The following is a 15,794-nucleotide window of genomic DNA, read 5'->3' as shown; positions in this document are numbered from 1 at the left end:
ATACTCTATCTCTTACAGTGATGGAGGAAAAAGTACTAATACAACAATGTAAAAAAATTGTTATGATCTATCCATCAAGTCTCAATCTGTCTATGATTGTTTTATATCAGCCGACTTTTTCTCATTTTTTTCCCCTTAGCATATCGAAGGCAGAGCTAATATTGAGGAATGCAAAAAAAAAAAAAAAGAAAAGAAAAAAAAACCTCATGGACTAATCTTGTGCTGAGTACAGCCATGGTAATGATGATGGATTAGAAATACAGCGGCGTATTGGGATTACAGTGCTATTAACTGGCCTGGGGAGGAGGATGAGGAGGCAGACCAGTATCAAGCTAATCAATCAAATAATCGGGACAAGCCCTTGTCTACTAGAAACAATTAGACCACTTCTCCAAAATCAATAGCCCTGCATTCTGTTTAGATACCCACTGGTCACTCATTCAATAAAGCCTCCATGGGTTTTGATAAGCCTGCCAGTCGGCAAGGGCCATTTGAGGCTCCGAGTGGGAACAAAATACATCAAACAGGCTCCAGGAAGGCCTCATAAAAATTGCAAATCGAAAACAATATAATTTAATGTGGCAAAGGTTACTTTTCCACTTGTTCATTATCGAATGTCTCATGTGAAAGCATTGCTATAAAGGGGAAAAAATCTATTTTGTCTTGAGTGTTTGGGGAAAACAGGAGGGACATGTATTATATCTAAAGGAAAACAAAATAACGATGGAATCAAAGGGGTTCATAAAGTTGCTCTGAGAAATAGTCCTGGTAGTAGAGGTGTCTCCTGTTTGCAGCACAGCTCCCATACATAATTAAAGCAGGAATTTGTATCTGTCTGCACTCTGTGGCCTCCTGATGAATTAATATCTGGTGGAAGTCCTACACAGCCATCAGATTAGCTCATTTATTTCTGTCAGCTGCTTGCTCTATCAGCTATTTGTAAATCAGAGAGGGTGGGTGGGTGGAATGAGGGGGGGTGTTGAGATTGTTGGACGTGTATTTATTATCATAAATGGCTGTTATGAATTAGGTCTGATTCAAACGTCCAGGCTATAGTGCCGCAAGTGTAAGTGCACACTGATGACATTTTATTTATTTATTTTTTTTCCTGGGAGAAATGTTGACATTGTTGTGCTAGTTCTACTTTAGCATCTGTTCTCTGCATATACACTGAACTGTAAGCTTGGCAGTCAAGGGATAAACTTGGTGATTTCTAATTTGGTAAACTTGGAGATTTGCAAAAACAGATTTGTCATAATCACCTCCTATGTCGCGGCTGAGGCAGCTGGACAGTCGTTGACTTCCATCAGGATCTCTTGCTCCGTGTGGGTGTATTTGGGCATCCTTTCCCAGTAAGGAGATGACGTGACGGGATCCAGGAGCTCCGTGTTCGTCAAGACTGGAGGTGTGTTCATGTTATGTGCATGGGAGGAAGCACGGGCAGGGAGGGGAACAAACAAGAAGACTGCATTAACCTTTGGTCTGCTGGGGAGGGGAGGGCACGAGCAGGCCGGGCTGGTTGAAGGGACACCCCATAATCAGGCTCCTGTCAGCGCTGTTTCCAGGAGATTAATTCTGCTGGTTTCAATTCCAGCCGCTGCTCCCCTAGCCTCAACCCAGGGTGCACATATTGTCCTGTTTAAAACACATGCACGTGGCACTGACTCAATTTAACACAGGCATAGCTGAGGGGGAAGGCTGGGTCACAGGAGTAGCCTTCCTCTCTTGCAAACACAAATAACATGCATCAACAAGAAAGCAGAAATCCCAGCTCAGGCCGAGGCAGACGAGGAATCCAATCAGACCGGAGTTGCAAACTCCACAAGAGGAAATGAGGTTGGATCAGACTGGACCCCTAAATTACACTCAGGAGATGCAAATCTTCTTTTAGAGTCCATAAAATTATTACATGATGCCATGGCTCGCCTCAGCCGTGGTGCTTATTTCAACAACTAAGAACCTGTTGTGAGCCACCCATACCAAAAGAGCTGCCAGACAGTGCCTGGTTGTTGTGGCCAGAGGCTGAGGAGGAGTCTCTACTGGCGGTAGCTAATGAACTGATGAGACGGCAGCGCTAAGGAGCAGGTGATACAGGGGGACAGTGACAGAGACGTAGGGGCCCACCGTTAGTTACCTGTAATAGCCCAGGATGACGATGTGCACCCCAGCACTGGGCTGACAGATGTCGGGGTTCTTCTGATCATCCATTTTCCGCAGCGCGTCTGTAAAAGGTCCCGTGGCATTGATAACACATTTGGCTCTGACATCAAATTCCTGCCCTATGAAAGAAAACAGCATCAATCACCAGGGGCTATTCATCTGTGGCTGGTGACAAGCCGGATTATTAATTTATCAGCGAACGCCCCCCTCTCTCCGTAATAGAGTGGCTCGAGTGTGTCCATGGGAGACTTCCCAGGATTGTAATTAATAGGAAACAGACATACCTAATTTCCCTCTTGCCTCTTTGTGTCACAGAGTAGCTCAGTGGCAGTGACTGAGGGAGCCTTTTGAAATTGTGGAAGGGAAATGTTTGTTAATGTGATGCTTGATGTTGACGAGCTACAGTATATAATGGGACGCATATCAAAAGATACCATGAGGATAGCAAATGATCTGTTTTGACAACTAGATGAATGACGGACTACCCTTTCTAATTTGACATGTGATGCCGCCACTGCTAAGAGAGAGGAAGAGGAGAAATGGAATGACGGGGTTCGTCAGCAGCCTGAAAATTCACATATTAGCAATGAAGGGAGAGAAAAAAAAGACAAAGAAAAAAGCACGGATGACAAAACTGTTTCTATTATCCTTTGAGTCTAAGCCCTCCCTATGTGAGGCCCTCCTCTCACATTATTAAAGTGAGACATCTCCTCCAAGAGCACACTTCCGTCTTTTAAAACATCAGGGGGTGGTCATGTGTTGAGATCCTCAAATCTTAGTTATTCATGAAATGTTTCAGAATACCATCTTTTACCCTTAACTGCTTTATTCTTCCAAAGCCAGCCCTATGCATGACATTTAAAAGGTAAGTAAGGCCATTTGGAGTACGCTAATTCCATCTTATGTTCCTCCCTACAAGATCTGAAGCAGCCCTCTACACCATAAAACGCTTATAAAATATTAAAAGCCCCTGCATTAGATGTGCAATGACTATGTGCAAACTAGCACTGAGTAAGAAGTGCTGGGAGGGCCCCCGTTGTGAGAGCTAGACAGAGTGGGAATATAGTGAGGCAGGAAGGAAGGAAACGGCTTTTGTTGGATTTACCTGTGATCACATCCCTGCAGTGAGCTCCGTAGACCCTCTCCTTCCCCGTCTGAGGGTCTGCCCTCTTCAGTAGGTGCACCACTTCAGTGTAATTGGCTATGGCAGCCCCATACCTGGCAGCAGTGAGGGCGATGGCGAGGTTCATTCGAGCATCGTTGTGTTGTCCTGCAGCGGGGGGACAGGACCAGAGCAGGGGGATGTGAGTCACCCCGAGCCTGTGACTGGTGGTATGGAAGTGTGTCGGAACCGATATGTCACATCTGTCCCTGTCACTTTGCATCAGCGCGATGGCTGCTCTGGCCACACAAGGAGCACACTTAAAGCCACAGTGGCCCTTTGGCCTGAGTGTGGCCCCCCCTCCCGATTACCCATCCTCTCCTCTCCTGCACTGGGAAGGCAGACAGCTTCTCTGGAAAAGGCAGGGAATGTGGGCCTACCTTAAACCTTACATTAAAATATACCAAGAGTGCAGATGAACCTGTTGTTTGACAGGGCAATTTTTGCCCCTGTGTGTAACATGTGATAGTGCCTTTAGCAGATGCTCAGTTACTATTAATATATTACTATTTATTATCATTATGTTATTTTTTTTGTATTGGTTTCCACTTTGATGATCATATAATACTTAAATGCGAATGAGAGCACATCGAACGATAAAGGAAAATAATTATTCCCCTGATCATTTTTTCCATGTGTCAATATGACAATAAACAGCTCTTGACAGCGGCTTATCTGCTTTTCTATCTGAAGATCCCCTGGCAGAATCCTTTTAATGAACAGAGAAATCTAATATCAAGATTTATGGATTAATCCCTCTTCAGCTCTAAAATACCAGAGATCTATATTCAGAGTCACAAGGTCACAAGTTTTGTAATTTAAATGAAAGGGTCTAAAAGGTGACAAATGAACAAAGCCCGGTTTCATTAGGAACTGATTTTTATGTACATCTTTGAAGATTTATTGCTGGACAATCCCTTGGTTCAAAAGTAAAGCGAGAATAGAGATGATTAATCACTTTTAATGTTGGTGTCTCGGGTGACTTTCTTTCTATTTGTTATTGCCAAGGAAGTTCAAGTCCTCATTGTTGGCCAGGGAAAATGTTGCTACTTTGCAGGAATGAGCAGGGTCCTTTGTGCCCTGATTTATTTTACATCTGAGCGACTTGAGGCTAGCTAGCTGGTGGGCTCTCTGCTTAATGCTACGGCATGCTGCAAGCCATTCCCCACCACGGCAAATAAATAAATAAACTGAAAGCAAAAAGTAAAAAAAAACAACAAGAAAACAACAGATTTAAAGGCCACATTTTAGAATGAATTACATACAAGACTATGCCCCCTGCCATGATGTATTAGGAAGACCATGGAATCCACTTCTTCATCTCTGTAGGGTGAATGTGACCATTATAGTATGTGGTTAGCAAACTTATGCCACCGGTGGTGTGTGCGCGCACATGCATACACAACCACACACACACACACACACACACAGCCCAGGCTTTTGAGGCACCGGTAGGCAGCGTCTGATCCTTGGTGATTGCTGAGCCTCCTGATGACCTTTGACCCAGTGATTCACAGCTCTCTGTTGTGAGCCTGTCACAGATTGGCACTGGGCAAAGAACAGGAGCATTAATACTACATTAAATGTCATGAATTCAAGGATTAGTCAGATCGCCGTGGCAGGATTTATGAATGAACGGCATAGCACGCCTGTAACAACCTGACACACTGATGAAGATAACAATAATGATGATGATAATTATCATCAGCAATTAAAAAGCCAAAATGGCCGGATGACAGAGCAAAGCTAAATGAGCATCAAAGCCCACCAAATCCCTGGAGGAACAGCAGCCCCCCCCCAGCCCTCACCCTCCTCCTCTCCCCTCCCTTCTACTCCTCTGCTCGGCTCCCACTGCCGCTCGTTCCAGCCTCCTGGAGGTACAAAACTCAGTGGAGTGAGAGGAACTCTGCAGGCTGGACAAAATGCTGCAAAATGACAGGGACAATAATGACAATGAATTTCATGTCTCCCAGTCACAGAGCCAGAGATGCTTGACTGGGCTGACTTGTCCAATTAAATTGTTACAGGTACAGTGGGAGATTAAGTTATTATCCCAAATGCTTTTGTCAATTACTCCTCGAGCACAAAAGAACAAGGGCACAGTTGAATGGTATATAAACACACAACAGGACACAATATTTCTTTAAAAGTATTTTAAAAAAAGTTTAAATACAATCCAGAATTGTGGCTGATAACAATACATTCGTAATACTACTACGAGATTTAGATCACGCTGCTGTGTTAAGAGTTCATATTTGTCTGACAACCTGACGGTGTTCGTCATCTCGTACTAAATTGTATGTTTGCAAAGATTACGTCTTCTAAGGCTAAAGGATGTCGACATGTTGAAACTATCTGACCATGATGGCTTGAAAAATCCTGAGGAGATGAACCCGAGCAGTCAAAGCCCGATCCCCAGTAAGGAAGGTCAGGACGGAAAATGTCACTGCCATAATGTACCCAGTTGCGTATGGGAAAAGGGGTGGAAAAGACAGCTTGAGGAAAAATTAAATACACGTAAGCGGTCTTAGTGTTTTTAATTTTATTATTCCTTCTACAGTAATAAAGATAGAATTTAAGATTTTGTTCATATTATTAAAGTCTTTTCATAATGTTTCAGATTTCCTTTCCAGATTTTGCTGCTTTCTAGAAGTGCAAAAGAAACAGATGCTATTCTAAAACCAAACAAATATAAATAGCTCATATAAAATACCCCCCTCTCCTATTTACTTCTGCTAAATGAATAAGGTTGACAGATCACTGCTCAGATAGTGGCCGCATTCCCTCAGAAGTATGTTGCCTTTTTTCACTACATGGGAATCCACATATCCTTAAATGCTAAATGAAGTCTGACAGATAGCCTAGAGAAACAAAGTTGGGAGTTTGCAGCTACAAGGGAGACCTTGAGTGAACAGGACATGCTATGTACACCCTGGCTAACAATCAACATATGCTTTGTTTTTCTGATGCCAACACGAGGCACGTATAGCCTGGAGAAAGATGGATCCTGGGACTGGTTGGAACGTGATGCCTACTGGCTGTTTTCTGTGTTAAAGAAAAAAATGCTCTTTCTAATTTGTTTACGCTCGCATTAGCAGCAATTACACGGCTGTGTGAGACACAAGATATTTTACTTAGTAAGTATGATCTAGATCTTAAGGTCACAGACAAATAATTTTAAAACTGTATTTAATTGTATTTTTGCTTCTAAACATCTCGTCTGTGCTGCTCTCAGCAATAATAATACCTAATTTATCTAAAATTCTTGAAACTGTGTTTAAGTTATAAATGTTATGAGGAAGTCTTTTACCACTACAGACCAAATATGTATATATTTGGTCTGTAGTGGTACTACACATGTATTGCTCACACTTCCTGAAAGAAGAGAAAAAACAAGTTTTGTAATCACATGAAACAAACAAGACAGACTGAGATTTCTACAATTTGCAGTCAGATTGCTGCTACCAGCGTCTCCAGCTGTGATAAGTGCTATAATTTTTAACATTGCACAAAGTGATTCATACACTTTCATGGTGCATAGTAATGCGTACAGCACACTCTATACTGTTCAAGGCTCTGAACATCATAATAAACAATGGCTTTGTCTCTCTGGAGGAGTATGAGAATCACCACCTTGCAATAACTGGAGAAATACGACATCTGCGGGTTTGGTAATATGTGCTGTGGCTCACGTGCTACCACAAAGTCACACTCTTTTATTCTCTATGATCCTGTCTGCAGCTTCCGCCTCGATGACAGTGTTTGCAGCACTAAAACGGACTTTATTTTATGATAGGCTTGAACTCTGGTTTGACTGATGATCGTCGGGTCAGATATGGCTTTGTGCGAGTGAAGGAGGGGTTCTGGAATGATGACAGGCAGCATGATGAGTTAAGATGCTGCCATGGCCCAGCAATGAGAGAGAAATCAGAAAATCTCCCATCACCCTCTCAGTAATGAGCCACACCTGTACACTGCTTTAAATACCAGAGAGAAGCTTTAAATGTCAGGTGCAATTAAAGCTTATGATTCAAGGCTGCACAAATCAAATCAAGGCCCCTGAGTTCACCCAAGTCTGAGAGAGCAAAGGCGAGATGGTGCTGAGATGCCATGTACCGCTCTTCCTATGCCTTACACTTCAATGGGCCTCTCAGCCCAAAGGTGATTGTAAAGTTTACTACCGTTCTCCTGAACTTCTCCATCATCCCAACTCCATGCCTTTATCAAGGGAAAGGTTTACTGCTGATCAGAGTATAGGAGAAATGAGGTTTTACTTGTACACCTGAAGCGTTATGGATAGTGGTGCTGACAGATAGGTGTGGTACTAGACACCGTCATGACTGGAGGTGAGGAGAGTCAAAATGGAGGTTTTGTCAGAGATAAAATATAATTAAGACTGAATTAATGATTCTTTTTGCTGTTGAATAATTGGATGAGTTGAATCATTTGATTGATTTTTTTTTTCATGACATAAAATGTCCATGAGTTTAAGATGACATCTACAAATGCCCAAGCAATAGTCCAAAACCTAAAGACAATCAGTTTACTATCGTAGAGGACAAAGAAAACCAACAGCAATTCACATTTGGAGAGCTGGAACAAGTGATTTTTTTAATTTTTAAAAAGTTTTTGATCAAAAAATTACTTAATCAACGTAATATTTCAGCTTTAATATTAATTATAACTTAAATTCAGCCTTTAATCTAGATTCTTAAAGTCATTCGTTAAATATAATCTGAGAGTTGAATGACAGCAATGACCTATTACGGTTTAATTGTCCTGCTAGTACCTGAACATTACATTTAACAAAGAACCAGAATTGAATTTCCCACACTTTTGTTTGCTATTAGTTGAGATCTCAATAAGATTTTAGGTTTTTGGAGGTAAATATTATTGTGACTAGAAGTCTTGAGTTCCCAGTCCCATAAACTATTGTTTTAATTTGCCCTCTGTTTCATCTAAGACATGTAGTACAGTCTACATTTTACTGTTGAGCTGCTGACTAGGCAGTTGCGTTTCCTGCAATCACACTAATTGGTCTCTTCTGCTGCTCACCTCCAGGACCCTCGTATGTTCATACAGATAGCAAAATAAGGCTCCTAAAGAAAACACAAGCTGAGAATAATGAGATTTCTCATACACTGTGAAATGTAACAGAAAATGGTGACATTTCAGTTTGAACCTGGGTGACTCGTCTTAAACAATTCACAGACAAAAGAGGACACATAGGCTTCATCCCACCTATTACTGAGAGATAATTTTCTGAATTAATTCACAATATGATAACAACAGTGGTCTGCCAAGTTGTAAGATTTCTTTAAAACAACTTCAGAAAATTCCAGGCAGGCAGTCTTTCAAGGCAAACATGTCACTGCTTCCCGTGAATGAAAAATGAACATGGGAGGGTAAATAAAGCAATATGACCAGAGGGACCAGGAATTCTGCGGATAAGTGTCAGCTGCGGAGAAAAAATGAAGCATTTACCTGTTTGTAATCCAATTTCATGATGGCTTTCTGTAGATATCGGACTCCTCCGTGAATGAGCTTGGTGCTCCGGCTGCTGGTGCCTGATGAGAAATCGTCTCTCTTCACAAGGGCAGTTTTGAGATCTGACAATGGGAGCCAAGGAAACACATCAACATTTGGATACTTATTGTCCCAAATCTTTAGAATGGATCAAGATGCTATTCACATATGCACAACTTTCCACTGTAATATTCATGACGAGAACAATATTGTGAGGCCATACATATTCCATTGGTTAAAAACAACAATCATTTCCAGCAGTATGACAGCATGGATCTCAAAAAGGGACTGTATGTTTTGAGAATGCAGTTATAGAAACCAAACAAAGCAAAACACATCAAGAAAACATCAGTTTTCTTCTGAACATTTTTATAAACGTATTTGAGGGAAATCATTCGACTTTCATATCATTTTTAACACTGAAATCGCTCTTTGCTTTGCCTATTAGAAGCTTCTTTGCAGTCCCAAGATGGTCAACAAATCCCAGTTTTGGAAAGAAGAAAGGAAGAATAAGTGAGGATTAGAAGAAATGGTTTGAAACCCTCCCCTACACAACCATTAGACAACACGAACAAATAATAATTTAAGAAGCCTCCAACCAGCAGCATAGATAATTGATTTGGTATGTAATGGTAACCACAAGAGGATGCTCTCCCTCACTGGAAAAGAACAAAAGCGTTATCGTTGTTATGTTTTTTTGGTGACTGGACTAAAGCCCACAGACTTGTTAAGGGGAGAAATCCTCACAGTCTAAACATGCTGCTGCTCTAGACTTCACAGCAGAGACGTGTGGAGCGCCTTACAGATCAAACCCGAGAGAGACGACTTGGAAGCAACTCCCTCACAACTGCAAGGAGGTTATGCAACATCAGGATGGAGAATGCCCATTTGTGGTTACAAGTAGGGGTTGAACAAGAGTCTGCCACGATCCTCTCAAAAAGCTGCTCCACAAAAAACGATGGCACTTATGTTGAAGGAGAAACAGGCACTTATCAGTTATTTTATTATATTTCATGGAGACTTTTTTGACATAACGTGGAATAAAAACAATAAAGCACATGGCTTTGTTACCCTATATAAAAGACTAAAACCAACAACGTGTTAATTTGTCTTTTGTCTCATGTAAACTGGGGGGCTCGGCACATTGAGTCCAAGACATTTGGTTCTTAAAAATGTGCTACAAATACACATATATGCTACATATTTTGGCAAAATGCTTCAGATTTCTGGGCATAGCTGGGAACTGTATTTATTTATTTATTTTTTAGCAAACATGAGTAACTAGTGTATTTGTAAGGGACTATTGTCAGATCTGGATTGATACACATTTTTATCTGGCACAGATATATCAGGATTTAGGTTGAATTGTTGAATAGCTGAGGTCCCAGAAACTGGTGGACTCCAACTTCAGCTCAAGACTAGAGCAATGTACTGTTAGTGACTGCATCATCTGAGTCAGTGGCTCCTCCTCCACCGTGGAACCCATTAAACTCCTGCGAGACCTTCGTAAGGCCACTGGATGGGAGCTCATCCATGTGGACGGTTTTTACCTGTTCAGCCAACCTCCACATGCGACACACAGGCCTATAGCATCCATGCAAAAGAAAACCAGTCATCCATTTCATTGTCATGTGACTCCAGGGGACAGTACACATTAATAAATGTGTTTCATTATTATGCATATGTCTTTATATTCCTCATGATGGATTTAGGAAAAAAGAAGCCATGCATTTTCGGTGACAGAGCTGTCAGACATCATCAAGCAATAAAAAGCAATACATCACATGCTTATTTATATTCCACTCCCAATAACATTTCAAAATATTGTCTTTCTAGATTAATCACAAAATCTGCATGTGGCACGCAGACGGGCTGCACTGAGACATGTTAACAAGCAAACTTGACTAATTGCAAGACATGCAGTTAGTAAAGAAGATGATGGCACAGGATTATCTAAAATAAGCAAAACAGAAAAAGACAAATTACCGTCACTCTCGAGTTCACTGCATTTGTTGTTGTCATGTATACATTACAGAGGCACCATACGATCTACCATCTGTTAGAAAGAATAGAGAACAGGATGCAAAGAAGCTAAAATTAGTGCCTGAATAGCTCTTTATTATCTTTCCCAGTTAGGTCTGTGACACACAGAATAAAAGTATGTTAAAAGTATAATCTATATCTAATATACTTTATCTTTTTATTCAACAAACGTAATCTGAAGCCGCCTAATTATATTAATAGGACTTTGTTAACAACACAGCACATTGCTCTGCAACACTTGAGAGAACCTCACCTGTTTTCTCTTGTATTCTGGCAGCTGAGTGAGGCTATAAAATGCAAACAAGCCTCCCTTCTCTAGCAGTGACAGCAGTTCCCATTACTGCGTTGTGCAATGCTCCTCCTGCAATGCACAGATACAGCTCAGTTGGTGATCAACAAGGAAAAAAAAGAGGAAAAAGAACAGCAAAGATTGCAGTGTAAGTAATCCATTGCTGCAACAAACTGTATACAGCAGACATAGTGTGGCAGTTTTTTTCCCCCTAAAGTTTGCAGGCCTTTATCAAGGAAACATGCAGTGGTGGGAAGTAACTAAGTATATTTACTCAAGTACTGTGACTAAGCATTTCCATTATATGCTACTTTAAACCTAGTCCATTACAAGAGTCAGTGGGAAATACATTTTACAGTGATTAACATTTGATATAAAACTACATATGATAAGATTATAAACTACAATTCATTGCCATCCTTTTTTACTTTACCTCTAACAAAAATGCAATGTCTGTTCATCACATTTCAGATATCTGAGTCGTTAGCAGCTCCGCCAAAGAAATATTTCCCTTCTTAACTTCTCACATGGTTTCAATAAAAATGATAATAATAATTAGGACAAATTTGGGAAATGTGAACATTTCTGAACTTTTTTCCTCCTTCCTGTTCATTAAACATCTCACAACCCATCCGATGTATCATGAAAATTGGCAGCCTGACCCTAATGTGAGGAACCACTGGGCTGTTCAGATCAACGGCGTCTGCAGAGAGTGCACAGCATTACCAGGGAAAGCTCTCACCCAGGCCGCAGACTGTTTACCATCCTCCCCTCCAGGAGGCGCTACAGGTCGCTCCATTCGAGAACCAGCAGGTTCAGGAACAGCTTCTTCCCATGAACTGTCACCCTGCTGAACTCTGTATGGAAGTGACCCCCATCTACTCTGGATTGACTGAACCCCACTCCATATTCATAGATACATGTTTATATTTATACCTGCACTATATTTCTATATCCTGTTCACATGTACATACACTTTTGGTTACTGCATTTCATTGTCTAAGTACTTGTTACTTTATGCAATGACAACAAAGTTGAATTTAATCTAAACTACCTAGTATGTAAAAACTAGCTCCACTATGACTAACTACAACAGTAAAATGCTACTTACACATTGAGTTGTGTTCACAATCTAATGTCACATATAATATTTCAGTTACAGGAGATATTTTACAGCAGAATTAGTACTTTTACTTGATATTCTTGTACTTAAGTGGGATTTTGAATTACTTCACTGAGGATCTGCATACTTCTTCATTAGAAGCATGTCTAATGCTGCACCTATGAAATTTACTTTGATGTAAACAGTGTTATCATCTAAACGCTGCCCCTTACTACTTGGTCTAGAACCAGGACTGCCTCCTTACACCACAGTTTGAACGGTTCACCGCACTAAACTGAAGCCGCGAAGAGAAGAAATCCTCCCATCCAGCTACTTAGAGGAGAAAGCCTTGCAGCTTAGGCAAAGCTCTTCCCAATTCCCTCTTCACCCATTCTAGGACACTTTAGTGGGGCCGAAATGGAGACGCAGAAAATTCCAGTACAAAAAGAAATGTGCGCCCACATTTAGTCTGTAACCTCGATGAGCGGGCTCGTGTCTGTGCAAGCTGCTAAATCTACTCAACCCTCAAACAACTCGGATAAGAGATAAACTGCATGAAGCATCATTCCCTGCATAACTAGAATAATTCAACAATTTGGTATGTTACTTTTTTAGGCAAAAGTCATCAATACATTTTACCAGTGATCCTTTTTAAAGCCTGATAGCCAGTGGCAATGACATGGTATATAGGAGTCCTTAAGGCCTGCATTCATAACTATTACAAAGAGATTCACTTTACACTATTTAGAGTCCTCCCAACCTTTTATAATTCAGATATATTATTAATCAAAGAGATTGACAAAGAAACTAATGGTTTGTCTGATTTTCACTGGGGCACAATCCAGCCAGCAATTGATTGTGGCACCAGGGACACCTGCAGCTTCAGAATACATTTTCACTTTCAGGAGGGGAGAAAAAAAACAGCACCACGAGGAAATATTGCCCCACCACATGAATATGCAGGGACTTGATACCAGCAGTGTCATTACTAATGTTGCTGCCAATTACAGAGCATGTCATGACACTGTGATTCATGAATATTCATCGTTGACTGATATAGACAGCAGCAGTATGCAGAGGCCTCTATTCCCATTTTACTGTCTCATTGTGAATGGTGAACAGGTACCTCCATCATGCCATGGAGGCGCCTTCCAGCTGCAAGACAAGCTGTTCCATAAGGCATTGCTAGTTAACAGTGTGTTATATAAAGGTGTATAAAAGTGATGAAGTGCTCCCTGGCTCTAAAGAGCAGGCATTAAAGCATATTAAGTAGACATTTAAGCTTGTAAAGAGGGAATCTAGAAATGGAAAGAAGACGCTGAGCAAAGGGATGCCTTCAGGGTCGGGCTGTTCAATTCTCAGAAAGTTTGATACCTGCTGGTGCTTAGAAATGAAATGAGGTTTGTGTGAGGGACCAGCAAATTTTGCCAACTACGTAGGCTTTGATTTAAGAATGTGGAACAACTCCCCTGTAGTTTTATCCAGTTCTTTGTGCTGACTAATGTGAAGTGGATCAATTAATGATGAAGGAATTGAAAGAAGTTTTCAACAACTTAATGCTGCTCTACACGTCAGAGAGAAACACTGTTCTTCCTACGCTACAAGTTACTTCTAAGGTAAGATGTGAAACATGTGATGAGCTGTTTTAGGTTAAACTAACAGTAACTGTTAGTTAACTGTCTGACTTACCACTCTACCAGGACTGGTTACAATGTTGTTCACACAACACATAACAGTATCCAGCTCTATAAATTAAGTATTAATTATTATTATTAAGTAATAATAAGTAAAAGTAGCACAAAAACAATGTGGAACTACTTTGTTAGAAGTGAAAGTTCTGCATACGAAATCTTACTTGAAGGTCCAGTGTGTAGGATTAAGTGGCATCTAGTGGTGAAAGGGCAGGTTACAACCCAATGAATACCCCTCACCTCACCCTCCCCTTCCAAGTTTGTAGGAGAAGCTATAGTAGCCAAAAAACAAAAAAATCTAGAGCCAGTGTTCAGTTTGTCCATTCTTAGCTGCTGTAGATGCACAAGTACTAATTATGCAGCTAAATCATGATCGTCAATCAATCATTATATTTTGTATTACTGGATTATTATTACAGATGCACAAACATGTAAGCAGTACTTTGATATTGCAGCTTATCATATTGGAGCTAATTTTAACTCTCTAACTCTACTATCTGGCTGTTACATCTGTAACAAATGGTCACATTTATAAGCTGATCATGGTTTGTAAAATCTTAATCTCAAAAGCAACCAGGACCTGTAGCTGTCAGATAAATACGTCCCTCAGAAAAGTAGAGTGGGAATATGAAGTAGCTGAAAATTGAAATACTCAAGGAAAATAAAAGTACCTCAAAATCTTACTTGAGTAATTACACTTTGTTGTTTGATACATAGTTGCCTCTCACATTAATAGGGATCCCTCTGTGTGCTATCACACCCACGCCAACAATAATATCCAGTACTGAGAGTTTCAGAAAAATAATTTTCACTGTGATATTACTACTAAGTATCTGAATACTGATATTATCACTGAAAAAGACAACATCCAGTCATAAACTCATCAAAACTTTGTATCATTTGAACTGAAACACAAAAATGAAAAACTTTCATTAAGTTACGGGAGCATATTTGTACTTACCACTTCATCTTACTTGTACAATCTAATGTGATCCAGTACAAAAGCTCTGCTGTGAATTCTGCCTTTACAAAGATAATAAACTGTCAGAGAGATATTGATTGAACTATATGTTTATCACTGGGGTCGTAGTTTGCAGGGATGTTGAACTGGACTGTGTTATACTGAGAGGGACACAATATTAGAAACACCGTCTAACATAATGCACTCCAGTACAACACCACCACCCACTATGACCCCAAAAATGCAGATGAAGTTGAATTATTATCATCGCTCTGAAACTGAAAAAATATAAGCTTTTGTGAAAGTAGAATTTATGACAGAGCTGTTGTATTGGATCATATTAGATTAAGTGTACCATATGTACCTAACAGAGTGGTAAGTGTATGCTCACACCTCTTTGGTGTCCAGATGAATGATGAAGCAGACGATTTCATGTATGTCCAAAATGCAAGTGAAGCTGATGGCCCAGAATATAAGGACCACTTGCAAACTGCAAACTAATGATGTAAAATGCTGATATAAGATGTGTTGCAGTGATGAAACTTGGACTTGGAAGTTAGTTTTTGTGGTAGTAAGAAAAATTGGTTAATGATCACTGTTCACTTTCATGTGTCGACCCTTTAGGCACTGGGCAGCCTCTGACTGGGATCCATCATGTGACCTCGAGAAAACAGCGGTGTCTTATTCACCAGTGAAGTACATTTCCTGCAGATTGTACCTGCAGAGAAATTAATAACAGAGAGCTGTGACAGTCTATAAAGCAATAAAAAAAATATGCATCTCTCCCACACACACACACACACATACAGTACACAGGCATGCACGGTCACACACCCACACACTATAAAATTGGTAATGTC

General features: G+C 40.5%; 1 protein-coding gene across 3 annotated transcripts in view; it reads right to left on the bottom strand.

The window, feature by feature from the left end:
• Positions 1 to 15,794, bottom strand: part of LOC113748244 (glycerol-3-phosphate dehydrogenase, mitochondrial-like) — a 102,445-nt gene that overhangs the window by 4,868 nt on the left and 81,783 nt on the right. Inside the window, exons 1-6 of one of the 3 annotated variants that reach the window (XM_027291331.1) lie at positions 11,145 to 11,249; positions 10,835 to 10,904; positions 8,807 to 8,931; positions 3,266 to 3,430; positions 2,135 to 2,279; positions 1,263 to 1,399 (exon numbers count right to left, since the gene is read on the bottom strand). In XM_027291331.1, coding sequence (XP_027147132.1) covers positions 1,263 to 1,399; positions 2,135 to 2,279; positions 3,266 to 3,410 — 427 coding nt within the window. In that variant the 5' untranslated portion in view covers positions 3,411 to 3,430; positions 8,807 to 8,931; positions 10,835 to 10,904; positions 11,145 to 11,249. Of the gene's footprint in view, positions 1 to 983; positions 1,400 to 2,134; positions 2,280 to 3,265; positions 3,431 to 8,806; positions 8,932 to 10,834; positions 10,905 to 11,144; positions 11,250 to 15,794 lie in introns of those variants that run through there. The other 2 variants (XM_027291330.1, XM_027291329.1) reach the window with 2 other exon arrangements.

This window comes from Larimichthys crocea, chromosome XVIII (genome assembly GCF_000972845.2).
Source record: "Larimichthys crocea isolate SSNF chromosome XVIII, L_crocea_2.0, whole genome shotgun sequence".
NCBI classification, from domain to species: Eukaryota; Metazoa; Chordata; class Actinopteri; family Sciaenidae; genus Larimichthys; species Larimichthys crocea.
The sequence above is the reverse complement of the archived record's forward strand: the minus strand, read 5'-3'. Positions and strand labels throughout refer to the sequence as shown.